Consider the following 18,566-nt stretch of genomic DNA (forward strand, 5'->3'; position numbering starts at 1 on the left):
AGCGTTTTACGACACGCATTGCGCGTCGTAAAAGGCTGTTTTTCTAGTAGTGATTATTATTTGTTTGTTTTGTTTGTTCATATATACTAACATTCTTTATAATTGCTAGTAAGCATTGGGTTCTCTTGGTGATCTTTCCCCGTAATCGCATTGTGTATGTTTTGGATTCACATAAAAAGCTTGTAGAAAAATCCTTTTGACACTTACTGCTTGCTCAAAAAGCATGTGCACATGTAAGAAGTTTATTAGTATAGTCTAAAAATTATTATTTTGTAATAAATTTGAACACCACACTATTAATTTTTATCTTTTTAAGGCTTTCACGAGATATGAAAAAGACATATCAACTCTAATAGGATGGATTCTCGCCGAGGTAGTTTATATCATTTACATCCAAACAAATTGATATTGTTATCTTTGTCTGATTAATGTTTTCTTTTTATTACATTTTTAGTGCAACCAGTAACTTGGTGTTTTAGAGAGTGGGCATTATTCAATGAGATGGATGTTTGACTTTGTCTTGACCAAACAATATGGATTCCCAAATAAAGTAAGTAATTTTTAAATATCTTTTCGTTGGTTCTATTTTAAATTTGCAATAATTTTTTGTTTTGCTAATTGATAGTTTAATTTTTATTTCTCATATAGTCCGGTATTCTTTGGAATGATGACACTCATTTTGAGGAAAAGATGTTGGTTTCGGTCGTAGCTACGTAGGCCAGGGAATTTTTTAAACATTATATAAATGACATGGTCCTTTAAAAAAACATATATGGTTAGTTATTAATTTCACAACATCCTACTTTTGGTTTAATATTGAATGTTGTTATTCTTTCATTGCATCCACCACGTTGGTAACACTCTTCCTATCTTTTGGTAACAATATTGGCATTGCTTCAAGATGGCATAAGGATGTAATTTCATGTAGTTGAAAAATCCATGTTCTTAGAAGTTACTTAAATTCATGTCTTGTAATTATAGAAAATCTCATTATTTTTTTTTCAGAATATAGAGCTGCTACAGTTTGATGTCTGGGACAATCCCTCTACAATTGGATCATGGATATTCTTTCCTTAGTTTTTTGTGGAAGTTTAATGTAGTAGAAAATTACCAAAATGATGGACTTTTATTCTCATACATGTTTTTTCATTGATGTTGTTTCTATTAATCTATTATGGATGGTTATTTGGTATATTCAAATTTACAATATTTTTCATTTATACCTACAGAGCATATTGTTGAATGCAAAAAAAAATAGAATATCATATTGTATTTGGTAATGGATCTATAGATTAAATAAAAGTAATATAGAAAACAGTTAAATGAGTCGATTGTTGAGTCAAAAGACACACACAGTCGCACCACACGACTTTCGAAAGAAATCCTCATATGGTAATAATTGCCTAAACTATCTCGCCACCAAATCCAATGCTAAAATTGAATGCTACATGACCAACTGTAACCTTATATCATACCTGGCCACCAATGACCTGCCACTTCCTGATTCCAAGCATGTTGTGGCCCTCCCACGGTCTTACGATCTGACCTACCCAGGTCTAATCCATCTAAAGAAATCCATGACCAATCATGGATTTGCCACATGCTCACCGTTGCACAAGGATTGTTGAATGCTATGGGCCACCCCTCAGTCTTACAACAATCCCAAACTAACTGCCAACCTAGTGAATGCTACGGGACACCCTGCAATCTTACAACACTTCTATTTTACCATGGCCACCGCTCATGGTTGTACCGTTCATCTATCAATCCATCCATACACATCCAGAGTCGAACACACACCCGACCAAGCCCCCAAGCTGGGCTCGAGTCATGCCTGAAACGCCAACGTGGGTCCACCAAAAGCTTGCTATTCATCACCAAAAAGGCAATAACCAATTATTAGGAAGTTTTCTGAACTCCCAACTCACACAATCCTCAATCCAGACGGCCACCTGGGCCGCCTTCCTCCCCGACGGGGATGTAAAACTCATCCTAGTTTCACGCCTAATTCCGCTCCTGGAAATATGAATGGTTCTCCCCCATTCTGATTCGATGAAGCTCTCACAACACACAAGGTCGGAAGGATTCCCAATCCATCTTACCCCTTATGATTCAACCGCTAACAACCTACTCTTACCAATGCTAGTGTTCCATTACTAGCCCAACCCAAAGACTGCACAACCCTTGAAGACCAGATGAACACTCCCTAAAATTCTATCAATCGGATAACTCCAAATGCTTTCAATGATACAACACCCAAATCTTGAAGTACTTTATGCTGGTGACACAGACCGAAGCCCTAGCAATAGACAACTTCCCTTGGCACACCCAGTGACCAACCAAACTCAAATGTTACAACCACTGAACCCGGACAATACTGGAGAACTAACCCGCTGAACCTAACCATAGACCTTCCATACAGCACCCCTGAACCGATCCTAACCAAGAACTAGAATAACAACCGAACACACTGGAACCTGCTCAGCAATATGCAACCCTTTCTGACCCACTAATAATTCATGGCATGTAATTGACATATAACAATTCTTAATGATGCAACTCAAACAATAACAGAGAATTAAACCAAAGATAATGCTTACCCAAATCGATATAAATTTCCAAACAACATAAATACTGATAACAACCGAAAAGAAGGAAAAATATAACATACCCGTAATATCACCTTTTGGAGTCCTGGCCTCCCATGTCTAGAACTGTAATGTATGGATCCTCTCTGCTGAGGCTCATGCACTACCCTCACGACCATCAATGATCCTCAAAGTAACCGGAGCAGGTGCACTTACTACACCTCCCCTCAACATCGGACAGTCGACCTTCTTGTGGCCTACTTGGTTGTAGTGAAAACATAACGGGCTTACCCCCCAAGGACAACCCCTGCTGACATGACCAACCCTGCCATACTTGTAGCAACCCAAACCCCTAGATCGACAAACCCCATCATGTAGTTTCTCACACGTGATGCACTGACCCTGGACCTACTGTCCCCTCAACCGTTGATTTGAAGTCTTGGGTCTCCTCCTGGGACCCTCCACTACTTGCACCTGATTTGAACCCCTCTTCCTTAGGTGCTCAAAATCGATCTCCCATTCTCGGGATCTACAAATCATATTATTTAGGGTCTTGCATCCTGATATACTCACAAACTCCCCGCTGTCATCCCTCAGCATATCATGATACCTTACCTTCTTCATCTCCTCATCCGCCGCATACTATTATAGAACCAACAAATCACTCTCCTGAAATTTCACTGTGATTTCTGCCACAGTCTCAATAGTCTTGCGAAGATCCTGAAATGCTTGTGCCAACTGCTATATCTCAATCACCGGTGCAAACTCAGCTTGGAATTTGGTCGAAAAATCACCCCAAGTCATAGCATCAACAGCATCATCACTCACTTCACTTCCTACCTCTTCCTACCAATCTCGTGCCTTGTCCATTAAAAGGCAGGAAGCAAATTTGACATTCGACTCCTCGGGACATAAACTCATCCTGAACACATTATCCATATCTACTAACCATCTCCTAGTGGCAATGGGGTCCTTCTCCCCAGAGAACGTGGGAGCTCTACAAGCATGAAACTAATGGAAAGAAAGAGTGGAAGCTCAAACGATCGCCATAACCTCAACACGAAATGCGCCCAAGCGCTTATCTAAAATCTCCATAATCACCTCCTTGACCGAACCAAAGATCACCGAAGTCTGCTCCAAAATACTGCGGGTAATCTCCGATGAGATGAACTCCCACATATGCTCGCTATTTGGCTCAGTACCTGCACCTGCACCTGAGCCGGAACGAGAACCAAAACCTCCTTCCTGAGTGATCATCACCAAACTGAAATACAACATGCAAGTGATTAGAACATACCCAAGAATCCTCCTCCCACAAGCTTCTTAGATTCTCCAAGACTCTCCTTGATTCGAGTATGAATCTTTTGCTTTCACTAGTACGGGCCCAATACTACCTTCCACCTCTATCCATACTTTCCTCAAGAATCATCCTGAATCCTCTAAGTCACCTTCTCACACTGATGCACAAAATACTCACTATACAGCGCAACTAAACCCACTAAAGTACTTCCTAGGCTCTCATAGGTTCCCGACCTCACCCAACCCTCAGTTGCTGAAAGACTCCTACCAATGTCAACTAGCTACCTCATAAATATAGCACATGCAACAGAGATCATATAATCCTTCAAGTAAAAGACTCAACCCCGGAACGGTTGGATTCAAACGAGAGTTGCGCAATAGGGCCAAATTTGTCACTCTGAGATTATTTAACCTGTGCCACATGTGACTTAACATATTTCACTTAGTAGCTGATCCACATCACTAAGCGTCCCATAAAGCACAAAGCAAGAAGCATTTAGGGAACGGAAAATCTAACCAGCATACACTAATCAAGCCATTCTATCCACTGATCTGAAAACCATACTAGCATGCAATTCTAAAAGCACATACAATCAGGCATATAAAGGCATCTCTCCGAACATAAAATCTTGAGTAGATCCTTAGACCTAATCTAGCATGCAATGCTCATAATTATATCATATACCATAATAAACATGTATTGGTATTCTGGGAACCACTTACTTGAGCTCGGCCGATAGCACGCATCACACCCTTTTCTTTGATTAGAAACCCATTTTAATAAAACATTTATTTTATGAAATTTTTTACCAAACCCTCAGTTTAAGTCCAATCATACCCGAGAGTATGCCCGAATCCCTCAAACCAAGGCCCTGATACCAACTTGTAACATTGTGAAAATCACAAGGTAAAAAATTCATTTTTAATATAATCAAAACACCTTTTTATCCTTTATTCTAACATTTAGAAGTATTTCAAAATAAAACAATTATCAGAGTACACTCCCAAAATCACGAGTTACGGAAAACACGGGTGTATGCGCTGTGATCAAGATGGGCCCTTCCTTTTCAAAACGGGAGTACCTTAAACCATAAACCACAAACTATAAACACAAAGCTTAGTGAGTTCCCCAAAATAACACATACCATACTAAATATACGAGTCACACATATCAAACATGTAATATGAGGTGTTATATGCCAACCATAGTCTTTCCATTATGTCACTAGCCGTATCATGGTCGTTCCTTGCCAAGTCGGGGACCAAAACCCTGGGTCTTACTGACAAGTGCTAGGAGCCATCTCATAGTCTTCCATGCGAGCATCACAAAGACAACTAGCATATAATCTACAACTACTTATCTACTTAACTGGCAAAGTCCAAAATCTGGCCTTGCATGTAGATTTGCAAAGAGCCACCTCCTGGTCTTTCATACAAATGCCAAGGGCCACCCCCGGTCTTCCTATAATACATAAACCAGATGCCCAACATTGGTGTCTTCAACCCATAGGTATAGTCAGGAGACTCACCTCAATCGCCAGAAAAATCCTACAACTACTACAGCTGCTGCGAACCGGCTCCAAGAACTGATCCAAACAACTAAGCATACTTTAATAATTATGTGGGACTAAACCCCAAACACTAGGTCCAAAAACGGTCTAACTAACTAGGACCACTAATTGCCCAAGCACATTGGGCCCACTAAGGCCCAAAACCACAATCCTAGGCCCCATGAGGCAAGCCTAATAATTAATTTCAACCCTTAATGAAAATCCTTAATCCAGCAAAATAAGCCCAATAATTCAACTCAAGCCCAAGAACAAAGACACAAAGTCCAAATGGTCCATGAAGGTCTGAAACTCAAAACATCATATTGGTCGCATACGTGCGACGTACACCTCGTACTCTCGGCGGATGCTCAACGACTTGGGACATGAGCAAAATCAAATACGTGGTGTGTACTACACATTACACGCAACATAACGGCGTTCTACCAAAATTCTCATTTATGACTTAACCCATTAATCACTTAGCCCCTAAACCTCAAGAAACCTTCAAATTAAGTCCTTAACTCGTAAAGTTGGCAACTTTACCCATTTGTATGTCTTAATGAGACCCAAAATCCGATTTTTTCCATCAAGTCCCATAATAAGGGCTCAAACTCATGCATGGTCTAATATCTACAATTACGATATCATTTTTATAAACTAACAACATTATAAGGGGCAAGATCTAGCACTCTAAGCTTTTGGAGTGGCTCAAACTCACAAGAAGAACTTAATACACCATAAAAGCTCCTAAACTTGCCCTAAACTCAAAATAGCATATGAAGGAGTCAAGATAAGAACTTTATACCTCCTAAAGCTTCCCAAGAGAGTGGAGGTTCTGCATCTACAACCCCAAAGCCACACCAAGCTTGATCACCAAGATTCACTTCCTTGAAATAACACGAAGAACCTTTTAAAATCACTTCCAAGCTCAAGAATACACCACCAAGGGAATTAGGGTTCGAAATGAGGCTCTAAGGTCAGAGGAGGCTAAGAAATGTGAGAACCTTGAGGTTATAAGGATGTTTAAATAATGCCAAAACCCTAAAAATTAGGGTTTGGCACTTTGGCAATTACGGTGGGCATACCCCAGCTTACGCTAGGCGTACCCACCCAGACACACGTTTTTCGTACAATGCATGCATGGGACCAATCTTGCAAAAAATTTACACTAAGGACCATTTTTTCCAATAATTCAAACAGCCATAACTTCCTCATCTTAGGTTCGTTTCCAATTAACTTTATATCTACGGAAAGGTGATGAGAAGACCTACACTTCTTATAGCTCACCCTTGCCATAAAACTTCCCGAATAAAAAACAAAATTCGTAATGAATTGAGCTGCGAAATTACGATAATTTCCTTAGGCTTTGAACACAAATGAAAACTCAGATTACTTATTTTATAACACCCACATCCAAAAATGGTCAATTCCCATCTTCGCCAAGGCCCTAAGACTTATGATAACCAATCATCTGGCCACGTCCCCAAATAATGATACGATTCGAAACAGGATGTTACATTTTAAAGATCTAATAAATATCGTTATGGTTAGCAGTTGTGTTAATTGTGTTCTCAAATTTGTAATATGATTATGGCATCCCTTTTCATAGTTTAAATTGTGAGAAATAGAAAGGAATTGTTTGAACTTTCAAAGCATATAGCTATAAGTTTTGAAAGGGTTTGAACACACACATATGTTATCTAATGAAGGTGTGTAAGCTTGAGAAGTCTAGTTGGAGACTTATCGAAGCATTGCGTATCAAAAATCTGTACTTTAGAAAGAAAGTCAAGAGTATTGATTTCTAGAAGTCTAGTTGATTTCTGGGTACATGTTAAAGCTAGTGGGAGCATAATCGTTGTGCTATTAGAAGAGTAATTGTTATGATAGTGGGATCATAATTGTTATGTTAAGTATTGCAAGTTAGCAATACTATTTGTAAGAAACAAAGTTTGAAAATTTGCAAGTTGCAAAGTTTGGAAATTATTTAGCTATAGAAAGACTTAAGGGAGAGGGCACTCATACTTCATTGCGAATCTAAAAGTTTAGATTGCTTAGTTTAATAGAACTTAGTCATGGACATATATGAATATCATGTTGAAATGATTCGACATAGGAAATTCGATATATGGAAATATTATAGCAAGAGATTGATCATATATCATGTCTTTATGTAAGACATTATGAATCGATTCCCATATGCTTCAGATATAGGATCGATTGAATATGCTATAATATTCACTTGTTATGATTTTTTCCAAATGCCTTGAGCATTAAGAGGGAAAAAGGATAAGAAATTTGTGTAACTAGAGTTAAATGACTATCAAGAACATTTTGAGGTTATGCCAAAGATTGGTTACTCGTAGATAGTTGGAAATATAGTATTCGTTAGAAAGACCATAGTGACATGTTTTAGATTGAGATGGTTCTTGATCAGAATTGATGGTCATATGGAAATATGGAACTTTTTCCATAGTAAGAGTTCATTATTAAAATCTATATGTATGAATTGGAAACCATAATGCAAGGAAGGTATTTAAGGAGTGTATCTTGAATCTGAGACTTCTTCTCATGAAATTGTTTTTAGTAACAAAGTTTCAATAGAACATTCTGTAACATCATTGTTTAAGTCTCTACAACTTTGAAGCTTAGACATCACAGAAGGACAATGCATGTAAGGTTGTAATTGTAACACATTTAGTAATAACAAGAATTTGGAATTGTGAAATGACCATCATTGGAATAGTCCAATCCATCTGTTCACAAGGAAGGACCATAGAGAAACATAGTATGCATGTTTATAACATGGCATGACTGATGTTTAATTCAAGTGTTTGGTTGATTTCTCAAAACATTATACAGTGAATAAAGTCTTAAATAATATGGTGATTAAATAATAAGAGTTTTATTTATATTCAATATTTTTTAGACCATAACTAATTAGTATATTATTGTGTTTCACTTTGCATGTTTACTTCCTGAATATTTGATTATTCAAAATTCCACTATCACTCGTACTTTTGGAAGTAGGTAGTGAATTAAGACTATCATGAGTTGAATTGTAGATTGTCTATGGGGATTAGACATAGCAATTGTTTGCTGCAATGTTCATGACTACATAGAAAATGGGGATTTTAAGTATTGGGTAAACCCACGCTCAGAGAATTACTTCATGGATTTTATCCCGGGTAATTTTGAGATGGTGATATCTTATATGCTTGAAAAGGAGATCTATGAGTTGTTGTTTACAAGTCAGTTGTGAATACGTAAATGCATCAGTAACTTGACGTTATAAAACATATTGTTATGCATGATTTGATGAGTAAATAGTACAATCATATAAGTCAAAGTTTATTCCTTCCTTTTGCCCTAATGAGAAAAGCGATATCTTTGGGGCCCTCGATAATTTGATGATGACATCTAAAGTGCTTGGTCAAGCCTAGACTTAATTGATGTGTTCAATTGGTAGTCTGATTTTTAGTCGTCATAAATCAGAAATTAGGAAACAAAACTTGGACAATGAGATTGACTATAATCCAAATCTCATGTCTGTACAATATCTTGTAGAACAGAGGAATATTTGATCACTTATCTTAGGACACGTAACGAACTGGGACAGAGTTCGACAGCAGCTTTTGGAAGCTATAATTTGCTGATCAGTTTTGGAAGTTATATTGACAATTATAGTTATTAGATTTATCAAAGTCAGATACTATTGGATTAGGTGTCTAAGCTAATAACTATAATTGGTATATACTTGAACTTTATAGTGGCACAATCCTTTTGGATTGCCCTCAAACCTAGTAATTGAATATGATAACTCTTAGAGATAGAGATAGATTGATTAATAAATTACTTTTAAATCAAAATAAATAGTTTGTTAACATATTATGAGAATAATATATTAATTGGAAATAGTATTATTTAATTAATAATTAATCAGAAATTAACTGGAATTAATTTTGGGATTAATTGAATTAATTAAAAGTAGGAGGATTAAAGGTGATAATGTTAAATAGTTAAGCATTGAGGAATTCTAGAACCTCCCATAGGGGGACGAATTCTAGAATCCCTTCTAGGGTTTCATTGGGCTTTAAGGGTGCATTTAATGCCTTAGGGAGGAAGAAAAGGATTAGGGTTATGTTGGAGATACCTGCCTTATCCAACACCTTCCTATCACCTATATAAACCCCCTTTTTTTCCATGCCTTAGTTCCTAATAGGAATTCTGATTTTTGCATCTCCTCTCCTCTCTCTCTTCAAGCTCCTTGGTTGCTAGGGTTTGGGTGTGAACCATTAGAGGCGCGACACTAGTGGTGCTTGCTTCCAAGAGTCTTTCAAGAAGGTTTTGATTAGTTATTTACTACAATAACTAAAAGGTAAGTAAACCCTACTTTTGTTTTGTTAAATTCGAAATTAGCCTAGGGTTTATAAAGTTTTGTTGTTAAATTGAATATTACTTCAATACAGTTATGACATTGATCCTTAGGTTGCATGTACCCTTAAGTGTTAATGATTTATCTGCGTTAGTGCATGTAAAATCCATCATCAAGTACTTCCGGTTCGAAGGGGAAGAGTTTGGGATGATTGCAGTGCACACACCACATCGTTCTGTCTTTTATATTACTCTGATGTATTTAGATGTTATTGATACACTTTGATTCACCATGGTTTCTATGATGTTGTTTTGGATATTGGTTTTATTAATTTAAAAATCAAAATTTTTAGTCTTAATTTTTTTCGATGTTACAATTTTTGTACCTTCGGCATTGGACGCATTAATGACGATGAGATAGGGACATGTTCTGTTTTTCCTCATCTCATTTCCCCACATGAACGAAGTATAAAAGCAAACCAACTCTTCCATGAATAGGTATGCTCTGGCAACCATATTTCACTTATAATTCGATAACAATCACCCATATCTTGCATCTGACTTAAGCATCAGAGCGTTCTCCTGCGCTAAGCGCCCGGTGAACGCCTAACGTTATTCTATTTTCTCTGGTCGACGGGACTACATACGATTGAGTCTTACGTTGCTTATCGATATCATTCCCCTGACAATCTAGATTCACCAAGAACATATTAGAAAATCCCTATCTTTAAATATACATTATAAACATAAAATTACCCACAATTTGTCTTTAAAACATAGCGGTTTGCGGTGGTTTGACCGTCGAACTCTGACCAATTTTTACCAGTTGTTACACTCGACTTTGGGTCTCTCCTATAATCTTCACTAACTTCCAAGCCTCTCCTTGAAGAATCAAAGTCTACACAGGTTGTTATTTTTTCATTCTATGTTTGCTTTAATCTTTATATGAATGCAAAAGGATTCTTGTTGGGTTAAAATGGTTTTAAGTTTATTCAGATTATAAAGATTATGTTGTTGCTTTTTAGGTCTTTTAGAAAAACGTTTTTTAATAAAAGCCTACAAAAACATGATAATGTTTGGTGGAATCGACGAAGCATTGTGGTTTGTGCATAAACATGGTCTTATGATGGTCACCATATAAGAAGGTTTTTTTACGTTGAGTTGGTGTAGAGGCCATGATCATGAGATGGAGATATCTTACACACCATGCTTCCTTACATTTCTATGCTCTAACTTTAAATGGAAGTATATTCCTTAATTCACATCCCTATTCTAATAAATAAATAGATTTATTCTCCTATTGGCAAATTTCATTATATTAGACTTCCTCATTAATATTATATGTCTCATATAATGCCACTTGTCAACATATTAAATTATTAATTATGCATTTCAACTTTCAAATTTTAAAATTCCCACCCTAATTGCATTAAATTTTAAATTTCAAATTTTAAACTTTTTCACTTTAATTATATTAAATTAATAACATTAGATTAAAAAATAAAATAAAATTTATACAAGTTATAAGATGATATAACTTCACGTATTTATTTAAAGCAACAATTATAATTTTATATAACTAAAAAATATCTTTTAAGTAATAATTTATTTAAAATAATTGATTAATAATTTTGATTTTTTAATACGAAAGTTTAATTAATTTTATCACCTTGGTTTCTAAGGGTTATAAACTAGTGTGTAAATATATAAAGAGATGAAAGGCAAGTTAATGGGTAGCTTCTTCTTCTTACTATTTTCTCACTAAAAGCCAAGAGCAATATGCTTTATATTATTCTTCTTTTTTGCATTGTGTAGATTAGAGTTTAAGTCTTTATAAGTGTTTCTCCTTAAAGCTAATTTGGTATTAGTTCTTAATGGCTTAAGAAGTACTTAATATAAGAGAAGACTAGGATCTTTGGTGGCTAACACTCGCTTGGTGGATACATATATATAAGCTCTACTTTAGGTCTCTCTTGCAATCTTCGTCAACTTCCAAGCCTCTCCTTGAAGAATCAAAGTCTACATATGTTGTTATTTATTTCAATCAATGTTTGGTTTAATCTTTATATGTATGCAAAAAGATCCTTTTTGGGTTAAAATGGTTTAAGTTTTTTCAAATTATAAAGCTTCTGTTGTTTTTAGCGATTTTTAGAAACATATTTTTTGAAAAAAAAAACCCAACAAAAACATAATAAAGTTTGGTGGAATCTAGGGATGTCAAAAAGTCCTGTGAGACCCCGATCCCGTGGGGACCCCGTCCCGTATGGGGGCATTTGTTGAAAAAACTCGGGGACGGGAGCGGGGGCGGGGGCAAGTTTTACCCCGTTTTAATTTCGGGGGTAGGGGTGGGGGTTGGTAGTCCCGTCCCGAAATCCCCGTGGGGGCCCCGCTAATAAATTATATAAATTGACATATATTAATTATATAAATATAATAAACAATAAAATGATTTTTACGTACAAAAATTCAACAAAAACATGTTTTTAAGTTGTTTGTAACATGTAAAATTATGTTATAGGTATCTATTTGTTACCCTAAAATAGTTTCTTTTAGCCCAAACAAGAACTTCTTTTAGCCCAAATAAAGTAGCCCAAAATCAATCGGGGACGGGGGCGGGGGTGGGGAAACGAAATTTTTTTTGGGGGCGGGGACGAGGTATGCAATCCCCATCCTGTTTGCGCCCGTTGACATCCTTGAATCGACTAAGCCGGGTGGTTTGTGCGTGAAGATGGTCTATGATGGTCACCATATAAGAAGGTTTTTTACTACAAGTCGGGTTTTGTACCATGTTGCATGTTGCATCTTACCTCATGTTAGCTTAAAAACGTTTTATTTTAAATATCAATTCAGTATCTTTTACATATTTCTTACATGAAGTTAATCCATTGTTATTTAAAAAAATGTGAGGGAGAATGACAGAAATCCTCACTTATTCGATAATTTATGATTGATTCGTCGCTCTGAATTCCGTTGATAATACTTTCGCTCTCTTATACTTCTTATTTCTTTACAAAACCTCTTAAAAACATTGTGTTCTTCATACTCCCTCTAAACTTTTAACAAATGAAATCCCAAGTAGATAGGGTATTTATGGTGTCTTTAAGATTGACTTATTAGATAAGAAGTTTTACTTGGAGGTACTCCAAAGAACTAAATGATGTTCTTAATTTGGTGTTATGTGGGATAAAATATTATATATATATATATATATATATATATATATATATATATATATATATATATATATATATATATATATATATATAAAGATGATCAAATGTGGGTTAAATGGTAATTTGTATTAAAGTTAAAAGTATGTTGCATAATTAAACATGATAGATAATGGACAAGATTTGGGGGAATTAAGGAATTGTTGACTTAGACCATCTCCAACCTATCTCCATTTTTTCCCCAAAAAATGGAGTAAAAAATGGGGCAAATAGTGTTTCATCTCCAACCCTACTCTATTTTTTATTTCACTTGCAAAAAGTATATTCCTAGTATATTACATTATTTCAACTTACATAGATTGTCAAAAACACCCTCTACAAATTTAGTTTTAACAAATATATAATCTATATTTTTTTCATTACATTAATATTAAATACAAAAGATAATATTTATAATAAACTTATAAATAAATATTATACATGCATTTATAAAAAATATTACACGTACACACTTTTAAATAAATATTATACATACATTTATATAAATATTAGACATACACATTTTTAATTATAAATTTTTATAAAATACGTTATCGCTTTTTAAAATTTCAATATGTATTTAAATTTTTATATGAATTTGATGAACAAAAAACAAACTTTATATTTATAATTAATTAATACAATTTAATATATAACAAAATATTATATGTATTAAATATTATATTTAAATTATAATTAGTAGGTAAAAATGAACTAGAAATGTATAAATATATAAACAGAGGGATTAAAACCGACAACACAAAGTTTGTCCCCATTTTGGGGGAAATTAATAGTATAACACCATATTTGGTTTAATACTATTCATATCCCCCAAAATGGGGGAAGGTTGGAGAAGAATGGGGAAAGAAATAGAGGAAAAAATGGAGAATGGGAGTGGGTTGGAGATGCTCTTAAGAGGCATAAGTTGAATGTCTTGAGTGAAAAAGTTGATGATAATGGTTTAATTATGAACTTCACATGTCTTGTTTTGTAGAAAAGACAGAAAAAGAAACCTACGTTTTTAATCAAGTGGTGGTAGAAAGAATCTTTCTTCGCAAAGAAGAATGCAAGTTATCAATATCTCAGCTTATTTGCAAGAGATTAGAGCAATCCACTGAGGCATCTGTGCTTATTTCACACCCTTGAATGTCCATAAACTTTGGATTGTAGATGTTTAGTTGATGCGCTTATTAAACTTGGAATCGGGTATAATATTATGTGCCCATCATCCGAAGACGAATTATACCAACATCCTTTTTAAAGTGATTTTCACAGCTCATTATATATGTAAGATTTCGGTCAAAAAAAAAAAACATGATCATTTTGTGAAGCATATCTCACGTCCTAAGATGTAACTGTGGTCGCTAGCTAGTTAGAAGGTCAAAACTAAACAGGGTTAGATGAAGACTTACAATAGGTTATTTTGTTTAAAAGTAGGAACCAATAGACAACAAGTGTTTTACTCGACTTACGTTTAAGTTTTGTCTATCAAAGTGTTAGTAGCACCATCACTAATGTAGTTTTTAGGAATTAATTCCCCAAGTCTTTACATTATGTACTTGATTATATTTGAAAGTTGGTTGCTATTTCCATATATATCATGGCAAGAATTTCTCTCGGGAATAATTTCAAACAGAAACTTACCTGATACAAGATGTTTTATACGCATTATATCTCAATATCTTTATGTTTTTAACCTTATACGGATTTAAGTCCGCCAATCTTAAGAAATTCTTAATGTCTAGTTTGCTATTGTAAGAGTAAATCACATGTTGGGTCCCTATGGTTTGTTGATTATAACACCTTTAGTCCATGAGATTCCTTTGTTGCACCCTTGGTCCCTAATCCAAACCTTTGTAATAGGTCCGGTCTATTGCCCCTAATAATCATTACATGAATCCATTAACCCTCCTCGAGGGTAAAACTGTCATTTTCCCTTTCTCTATTTTCTAGTGTTGCAAGCGTATTCCGGGTTTTGCAAATTTTTCCCAAGCAAAAGTTGATTTTTTCAGCTCCAATCTCATCCAAAACATTAAAATTCTCTCTCAACGGAAATAACTAAAAGACGAAAATACTCTCCATGGACATGAAGGCACTTAATGGTTCCACTTAACGGCAGTTGCAGTGGAGGACCAAAGCTGCAACCAAAGTACGAAGTAGGAACCATGAGTGCAAATCTTTTGGACAAAAGGTGTTACAATCAACAAACTACAGGGACCAAACATGAAATTTACTCTTACAGGTCGTTACAAATGAAAAGCGTCTAGACTATACCTGGACACAGTCGTTTCCACATCACTTTAATATATCGTATCCTTGCCCTTTTTTTGATGTTAAAGATCTAATACCATATATGCTTTCTAAAATATGTTCACTTGTTCTTACATTTGATAATAGTTTTATAAATAGCATAGACAAAATTACAAAAACGGTCCTTGTGGTTGACAAATTTCTGATTTTTTGGTCCAAAAAAGTTTGATGATGCATTGATGGCCCTATTTTGAATCTTTTTAGTAATTTTGGTCCCTATACACTTAAAAAGACGATTATGCCTCTTGTATTTGGTTTTTTATTTTTTTCATTTATTTTAAATGGTTTTATTAAATTAAAAAAGACCATGAGCACCACCTAAACCTAAAACATTTTCAACAATCATTGTCAAAACACTCGTTTTCAGCCTCCACCACATGATTTTACCAACAAAGACCATTTTTGCAATTTTGTCTCGTTTTCAGCCTCCACCATATGATTTTACCAACAAGGACCATTTTTGCAATTTTGTCTCATTTTCAGCCTCCACCACATGATTTTACCAACAAAGACCATTTTTGCAATTTTGTCTCGTTTTCAGCCTCCACCATATGATTTTACCAACAAGGACCATTTTTGCAATTTTGTCTCATTTTCAGCCTCCACCACATGATTTTACCAACCACAAGGACCATTTTTGCAATTTTGTCAATAGCTTACAACTAACAAGGAATCTTGGCAATCAGACATACTACATTTTATACATCTCATTAGCAACCCTCTCCTACTAGAATCCACCTTCTAGCTATTGTGTGGTTCATTTCCCTTCCGATATAACTTGTGGTATTCCATCCAGAAGTGGCTGGAACTTCCCTTGCTCATGCAACTGTAAAACTTCCTCTGCTCCTCCAATGTACCTACCTTTTATAAACAGCCTTGGAAGTGCGACTTTTGTGCCCAAAATCCGCCATAATTCTTCTTTGTAATCCCAGTGGATCGATACATCTCTTTCTTGGTATAAAACATTAAAATCTTTGAGTAAAAATCGAATGCGCAAGCAATCTTTGAACGATTGTTGGTTGGTGTTGTCCCCTGTTGTTGTGTACAGAATAAGCGAGTCTCTTCCTCCTGGTGGACATATTTTTTGAAAATCCAAGAGGATTATCCAATTCTTTTAACAGTATGTTACGTAAAACTACGTTTCTCCTCTTTGCTTTTTGACGTTTAGCCTCGAAATCCTCCTGAGAAAAAAAAAATTATAATCGTCATTTTGCATGAATACATAAACCGTGTAAAATTCTACTTTTAGAGACTATATGTATGTATGTGTGTGTGTGTGTGTTTGCATATATTGTATGTGTGTAATATAAAAGTTAACGTCTCAAATTTAAACTGTTAGTAACAAATTAACTATGGAAAGATTATAATGAAATCTTTCTATTTCAATTTTCTTTAATAATGAAAAAAGGTTAAGGTACTTATTAAAAAAAAATTCAATAGATAGGAAAAAGCAACGTACTTGATGTTTGAGAGCAGTTGCAAGCCTTTTCACAACCAAAGCCATAGGCGGGCGATGTGACCGATCCTTTTCCAAACATTGATACGCCAGTTTTACAAATGTATCAAAAGAATTCGGTTCCATTTGTTGCTTTAGCTTAGCATCAATAATATCATCTATATTTTTTTCTGTATAACACGTTACCAAGACCCCAAGGTTTTTTCGCACATCGTTATATTTTAAATCAACACAAGGCCTTGAGCACAAAACTTCAAACAATACAACGCCAAAAGAGTACACATCTGACTCTTTCGTTAATTCGTTCTTATCTATATAGTCAGGATCACAATAGCCAAGAGTGCCTTTAGCAGTAGAGAAAAGGAATGTGTGTTGTTGATTTGCAGGGCCTTGTCTGGATAGGCCAAAATCAGCAATTTTGGCATTCCAATCTTTGTCTAGCAAGATGTTGGCACTTTTAATATCACGGTGCAATACTCTTTGTTGTGTCCCCTTGGGATCATGAAGGTATTGCAAGCCACGTGCAGCCCCAAGACATATCTTGAGACGTTGAATCCATGTGAGGCTGGGTTTATGTAGATGAAAATCAAGGCTTTTGTTAAATGCATATTCATATACAATGATCTTTTCTTTCCCATCATCACAAAATCCTATGAGTGAGATGATGTTTTCATGTCTAAAACTGGAAAGCAACATGATCTCTGTTCCAAATGTGATATCTGCGTGATTTATTGAGCGATCCAAACGCTTTACAGCACCCATGGTGACACCCTTAGAGTCGATGAATTCTCCTTTATAGACCTTCCCAAATCCACCTTCAGCAATGAAGTTGCCAGAACCAAAGTCGTTGGTGGCGTTTCTTATGTCTTCAAATGTAAGTCTGTATTTATCAAAATTGTCCATGAAAGAGAACTCTGTGTTTGTGGTCGACCACAACTGCCAAGAAAAATCATTAAGGCTCTTATAGAATTAAAATTGAAGTCTTTGGAAGAGCTGAATAATATTGCATCTAATAATGTCGCTAATTTGAAGAAGATTTTATACTTTATCAAACCCCAAATCAATACTCCATTACAAGAAACACAGACCCCATATTTGGGGATGATTTGGTGTACAAAGGTCACATAAATTCTAAAATAAACAATAGCAGTAAAATGATTCATCTTTCCAAGGGACTAGTTTGGATCGCTATCGGAGGCAGAAGCAACACAGGATGTAGATATTTAAACCCAACCAAACAAAGTCACTTATGAGCAATGACTAACTATCGGGAAACAAACAACGATAAACTTACCTGTGATGAGATGGATGAATGGAGAAATGAAGGATAGCAACAGCAGTGATGAACCCTGAGAAGATGGAGTAAGGCGATGTACGAATGGCGACGTGAGACAGAAGAACGGCGAGGGTAGTAGATGAACGTTGACCTTGAACAATGATTGGCAACGACCAGGAGAAGAAAGTGAAGAGCTTGTTGTGCTGTGACTGTGTGTGAGAAAAGAAAATAATAAGGCTAGATACCTAACCCATCCCAATTTGAACTGTACCCATTAGTATTTTTTTTATGCGTATTTAGTCTCCAAAAAAACATTATTATATATATTTAAGACAAAACTTTAAAAATGGTCCTATACATTTTTTTTTTAGTTTTGGTTCTAAATTTCTGATTTTTTGAATTGGTGGTCCTTTTAAGTTAATTTGTATTTAAATTGGTGGTCCTTTTAAGTTAATTTGTATGTGGAAAATGTCGTTCACCAAATTGAAAAGACTATAATATTGTTAA

General features: G+C 35.3%; 1 protein-coding gene across 1 annotated transcript; it reads right to left on the reverse strand.

The window, feature by feature from the left end:
* Positions 1 to 15,940: 15,940 nt before the first annotated feature.
* LOC111909130 (receptor-like protein kinase HERK 1) lies at positions 15,941 to 18,309 on the reverse strand. Its single transcript, XM_023904917.2, has 3 exons — positions 18,078 to 18,309; positions 16,787 to 17,719; positions 15,941 to 16,508 (listed from the first exon to the last, which is right to left on the reverse strand). The coding sequence occupies exons 2-3, from the start codon at positions 17,684 to 17,686 to the stop codon at positions 16,293 to 16,295; spliced, it is 1,116 nt and encodes a 371-aa protein (XP_023760685.1). The 5' UTR covers positions 17,687 to 17,719; positions 18,078 to 18,309; the 3' UTR covers positions 15,941 to 16,292.
* Positions 18,310 to 18,566: the final 257 nt, after the last annotated feature.

This window comes from Lactuca sativa, chromosome 2 (assembly GCF_002870075.4).
Source record: "Lactuca sativa cultivar Salinas chromosome 2, Lsat_Salinas_v11, whole genome shotgun sequence".
NCBI lineage: Eukaryota > Viridiplantae > Streptophyta > Magnoliopsida > Asterales > Asteraceae > Lactuca > Lactuca sativa.